General features: G+C 47.9%; 1 protein-coding gene across 1 annotated transcript; it reads left to right on the forward strand.

Annotated features, from left to right (window-relative positions):
* Positions 1 to 631: 631 nt before the first annotated feature.
* On the forward strand, positions 632 to 5,732 carry LOC144129832 (uncharacterized; the record flags this gene model as incomplete). Its single annotated transcript, XM_077663899.1, has 2 exons — positions 632 to 953; positions 4,431 to 5,732. Coding segments are annotated over 2 exons (531 nt in total), but the record flags the coding sequence as incomplete, so codon positions are not given.
* Between the last annotated feature and the right edge of the window lie 461 nt (positions 5,733 to 6,193).

Here is a 6,193-nt window from a genome sequence, read left to right on the forward strand (position 1 = left end):
TCTTATAATTTTCAAATCAAAACTCTCATCCCTTTTCTGTTCATGAGGAAGAATTCACCGGTATTGCGCTCCCACGTGCTTTTCCTTTTTATTAACTGCGTTCAGGTGAATAGCCACCCGATTCTTGGCCGATCCCCCAGTGTGGGTATGTGCCATCTTTTGATAGGCTAACAACAACAACAACAAACCAGCAAGTCAACGAACCACTTGTTCCAAAGTGTCAGCGTTTAAAGGGGTCACATTGGTAAATGATTTCACTTGGTTAAGGCATTGCGAAAAAAAAAGAATATTTGAAACAGTTCCTTCTTTCAAAGGATGCTATTAGAGAATCTATGAGCCTATTTGTTGGTGGGCGGACATTAACGCCGTTAGGCGCACATGAGGAGACTTACCAAGCCTTATCCTTGAGTAAAAAGTCAAATTTCAACATTTCGATTTGGCGCCAAACTTACAAGCTGTTAGTCACGCCCATGCGTGAAATTTTCCCATGAGTGAATGACGCGGCGTTTAGAAAACATGGACCACTCAGCTTTCAAATCAATCCTTTTTGTGTTGAACTTGGGTGTTGATGCCTGCCCTACCTTCTAACATATTCCGTGCGAAAAGGGGGAAACGTTCATGGAACGCGTAACCTGGCGCAGCGTCGTGTTCGTGCGCGGCCCACCAGCGCCTACAGCGGCTACAGCGGGGTCGGCGTAGCCTGAGCTGCTTCCAGTGCAGCTGGCTGGCCGAGCAGCAGGTTAACACCAAGCTCGAGAAGGAATTCGCAAGGCGGTGGGAGAAGGCGTACGGCCACGTGGAGCACGCCATCGACAACCCGTTCAAGCCACCACTGCTGGGCAAAGATGCGTTCTCCGAGCCGCCCACCAGGGCGGATCTTGCGTCGTCGCGCTGCGGCAACTGCACCAAGGCGGACGGCGCCTGCGCACGCTGGACCTTCTACGGGAACACGGGTGCGTAACACGGGAGCAAGGGCTTTTTCGGCTATTTCGACAGTCTCTAAACCATGCTGCTTTATCAAGTGACTGGAAGTCGGTACGCGTCGAGTTTTTACTTAAGAATAGGCCATGCAGCAACGTTCAGAACTACAGACCGGTATATTTAACAAGTGTCCGCTGCAAAGTAACGGAGGATATAATTTATTCTTCTATAATGTCATATATTGAAAAGCATAATCTTCTAAACGACAGACAGCGCGTATTTTTTCGCGCATTTTTCTGTGCTGCACAAACGCGGGTCAATGACATCGTAGTCAAAATCAAGTGGAAGAAATGCGAGGCGGACACAAAACGCTTGTTTTGGACCTGCCCCTCTTTGCGTGGTATCCGGCCGAAACAGCTTCTCCGGTGCGGGCCGCCCCCAGGCCGTCCACCAGATGTTGAATTGAATTGGCTGCTGGGGAAAGGAAATGGCGCAGTATCTGTCACCAGATGTCGAAGAATGGATTTTTGGACCCCACCACCGGATGTTACTGGACTTTCTTCGAGAGTCCTTTGTGTACCTATGTTTGCAAATGCTTTATGCCAGCACTCACACTGTTGCAAAAAAAAAGAGGAAGAAATGGAATTGGGCTGGGCATGTAATGTGAAGGCAAGATAACCGCTGGTCCTTAGGGGTAACGGTGTGGATTCCAGTGGAAGGAAGCGTATTGGGGGACGCCAGAAAGTTAGTAGGGCGGATGAGGTGAAGAAGTTTGCGAGCGTACGGTGGCCGCAGCTGACAAATGACAGGTTTAATTGAATAGACATGGGAGAGGTATTTTCCCTGCAGTGGGCGTAGTCATGTTGCTGCTGCTAGTGATGATGATGATGATGATGATGATGATGATGACACAGCTGGTGGAGTCTACAGATGATTTAGCTCTGGCTACTGACAAGCATTTAGTTTTTGACTGTGCTTTCTTCAATTTTCGTGAGGGTGTTCAGTGTCGTTGCGTGCGGCTTACTTGTATAGAAACTTAGAGCTTGTAATTTGGATGTAGATGTGGTCAAATGGACTGCAAATTATCTTTCTTTCCGGCAAAATTCTGTGATTCTGAACGGTTTTTCTTCGATCAATGCCCCAAACACTTCCGCTGTACCTCAGGGATCAGTACTGGGGCCGCTCTTATTCCTACCATATACTAATGACATTACAGATGCATTGTTTCGAATGTTTTCTGACGACTGCGTTTTGTGCAGACCAGTCATTGACAACTTCAGTGAAAATGAAGTTTATCAGAATGATTTGGAGGTGATGGCAACGCAGTGTGTACGTTGGAAGATCATTAAATGTGAGAAAATGTATTCATGTCCCCTTAACAAGGAAACACTCCTACCAAGAGCAGACGTATCGAATCTGTGACGCCAATTTAGCCCCACTTTAGGAATTCAAATACTTAGGTCTTTTTTTTCCGCTTCGCATTGGCAATAAATTAGGCACACTAATCACTTAAGGAATAGAGCGGCTTTGGTTATAGGTTTCTTGACGCGAAATTTCAGTTCCTGTCCAATGGCTTTAAACAGCAATGGTTTTCACACATGCACGATCAATATTTGACTACGCATACGCGTATTGGAACTCTTACACATTAGACCTAATCACCGAACTATAAAAAATACAGAACAGGGTTGCCAGGTTTTTCATTGGAAACTATAATAGAAAACTCAGTACGACAAAGGCTTAACATATACTTTCCTGTGGCTGGACTTAAACACTTACAAAAGTAATCTGCCAATAAACCTTTACTTTAGCTTATGTTATTCTGAAACTTACATTAGTGAAATACATAAAGTCACCTTCGCATATGTATCTCAAAGAAATGATCACCCTCTGGAGTTCAAAGACATCCCTTTTAACGGTGACATTTTTCGGTATTTTTTTTTCTCCAGACACCGTGTGCCACGATTCTTTTTCCGCCTGTCATTGCAAGAATTACATTCGTTGGTGTTTTTTACCACCATTTGGGTGTATGAATACCTCTAATAACCTCTTGTTTTCCGAATAATAATAATAATTGGTTTTTTGTGGAAAGGAAATGGCGCAGTATCTGTCTCATATATCTTTGGACACCTGAACCGCGCCGTAAGGGAAGGGATAAAGGAGGGAGTGAAAGAAGAAAGGAAGAATAGGTGCCGTAGTGGAGGGCTCCGGCATAATTTCGACCACCTGGGGATCTTTAACGTGCACTGACATCGCACAGCACACGGCGAAGAAATCCGTTCTGCTGCAATGCCTGAATGCGGTGGAGGTACTGAATAAATAAATAAAAATTAAATGCCTGTTTATGGCCTTCATCAAAGCTCGGTGAGGCCTGTAAAAAGTGTATTTAAGACATTTTTATTCTCAGGTTTGGTGGGCGACAGGAGGCTGTCGTGCGGTAACCTTGTATCCAGGCAGGCATCATATTGTTCGGAAGGTCGGTACCAAAATCCCCAACTGAGGAGCTGGTATTCGACCAGGAGCAGGCATTGCGCTTCCGTTCGGAAGCGCTAACTAGAAGTCCAAGGTCTACAGGGCGATGGGCCTGCACCATGCCTTCTCTGTAGCCGCGACGCTACGTGAAGTGAGGCGATGTGAGGAGTCCGCCATGTCGTCTGCGGAGCAATGGTCGCCTGTGGGGGACGCCTTACAGCGGTCGCCACGCGATTCCCTTCGTACGATATGTGGGGGCGGGTTAATACTATACTGGAAGCGACCAGTACTGTCGTACGGCATTCTCATCGCCTGGCCCCATTGAGCTGTTTGGATTTTTCATTTGAAAACATTGAACTATCTTTGTTTAAAAAGAAATTCATCTTTTCGAAAGGCCGGTTCTTGCAGGCAAGAGAGAGTGAACCCGACGGTTATTTCCGGAACAGCGTCGTAACAAGCAACGACGCATTCAAGCAACTTCTGAAATTTTGATGCAATACGTTGGGTAACGGTCCCGCCTAGTAAGCACAAACTTGACTTGGGAGCCGGAGGAAAGTTTCCATCCGCTAACCAATACTTCGACAGGAGGGTTTGTATTCGCCCATCTTGTCGTGTTGTTGAGGACTTGTCGCCTAGGCAAAGACAAGTCATCTTGTCGTTAGTTAGTAACCGGCATGAGGCTTTTCTCAAGTTGTTTCTCAATTCAAGTTGGTCCGTTTTAGATTTCTTTTTTTCCTTCTTTCTATCTACTATGTATATCCGCTCCATGTGAAACGAGATTACACAGACCACCTGCTGTGACCTGCTGCGTTGCTGTTTGCATTGAGCCGTTTGCTGAAATGCTGCAGGTTTTGAGAGCACAGCCTATATAAGACGGTGAATTAACGTGCTTTGCATCAGGTGCATTCTAGTAGCGGACGCTTGTATCATGCAAACAAGCTAATCATTGGAATTAGTGCATCACCTATTGTTTCTTGAGGCATGTGACAAGGCTTGACTGGTCTCTCCGTGTCCCCATTTCATTTCCGTGATCGCAGGTCAGCCGGTGAACGTGACGTGGATGTGCGTGAACAGTCTGGCAACGGGATGTTTCGTAGAGCACATGGCCAACCAGTTCGTGAAGGAGGTCTGCCTGTGCGCTGACAGGCATCACTGCAACGTCGGCTCAAAGGTGGCAGTACTCTCCCTGGCAGCCGTGCTCTTCTGGGCGACGTCGTCCGCCTTCGCTTGGACGTTACTCTCTTGACATGGAAGACAGTCGGTGCATCCTGCGGAATGGTGCGGTCTCCGCACTGATCAGTTCGCATGCTTGCTTTAAGCCTCTTAATGCTTGGACTGGCATGATGACGTGCTTGATGTGCATAACCGCACGTATTGCACGGTCGACGTAGTACGTGGCTGCTTTAAAGGATACACAAAATTTGTTTTCGCTTTTTTACGCGTATTTATAGTTCGGCTACTCCGTTGATATGGCGCGCAACGAAACATAACCGATAACGCCATATGTTAAGGTCACTTTCGGTTTATAATGCGAAGGCTATCTTGAGTGTCGTGCATTGAAGGGTACCTCGGCACATCAGCTGCGAGGACCCACAAGCCTCTAAGGCGGCAGTGGCATGCTATGTCTCCAGCATCCACCGTCTGCAGGTCACTTCGTGTTCATTATACCCATGGCGGAAAGAATCAAGGAGAGGCTGTCACGTCACATTTTTTGAAGCCGGACGGGAAAGCTCCCCCTGCTCCACTCCCCCTAGTTTGCCGCAGTCTAAGCCCGCTTGCGCATGCGCAGAAGACAATGCAGCAGACGACGCCGCTGCGGCCACCGTTACTATTAGCTGTGCCGTCGGCCAAAGACTTCCAGTAGTCCTTGCGAAAGCGCACGACTTCCGGCACACTTTTTGGCATGCAGTTCAGACGAGGCCCTCTCCTGAGTTTTCCCTTCCTCCCTGTTTATACCCTTTTCTCTTCTGAGGTCTCAAATATGTGTATTCCTGGCCATGCTGGGCTGGCTGACAACAATCTATACCCCCCCCTCGAGCTCACTCGTGACTGATCTTCTGCACCAGCACTCTTCTCATATCCAGCCTTCCTGTGCCTTTCCCGCCAGTTATCTGGATCCTTCTGCCCCAGCTACCCCTCAACCCAGCCTACCCTGGAACACTGTCCCTTCTAGTGCCCAAAAGGTCTGCGAAATCGCCCCTTCCCGTATACTCTCCTGTATCTGGAGATCGTGGCTGGCGTCAGGTACCTTGACGATTAGTGCGCCACGGTGCTAATCCATACTCAAGATCTCCTGAGCACGTCATCTGTCGCTTGTTAATGAAATTATTTTCTCTGTGTGTCTGTGTCCCTGATCTCCGCACTCTTCGACACCTGCCGGGTAAAGTCTCACACGTCGCACTTTTTACTTCAGCCTAATGCATGCTTTGCCGAACGAGGCACGACTTACTGCAGCCACAGACATCTGTGTTCGTTTTTACACGCATTATCATAATTACAGCGCCGCGGCTCTTTGAAATGCTTTCGCGGAAGACATGGGGGGCAGGGCAGGCTGGGGTGATGTAGCGAGCAGTCGACTTGAGGCCAGTTGCTGTGGTGCCCCGGAGGACAAGCAGTTCTCTGGCCGTGTATAGAGCCCCTAGCGGAATCAAGCACGCACTCAAGAACTTCATGTAAACCGAATGGCCTAGTGCCCTGAACAGGGCTTCAGATTTCCCTAGTGCTGCTTTGCGGCTTTTAATGCGAGAGCATTAAAAGAAATGAAGATGAATAGCAGCCTGTATCGTAAGGTTTTGGAGCG

This window comes from Amblyomma americanum, chromosome 4 (genome assembly GCF_052857255.1).
Source record: "Amblyomma americanum isolate KBUSLIRL-KWMA chromosome 4, ASM5285725v1, whole genome shotgun sequence".
Classification (NCBI taxonomy): domain Eukaryota; kingdom Metazoa; phylum Arthropoda; class Arachnida; order Ixodida; family Ixodidae; genus Amblyomma; species Amblyomma americanum.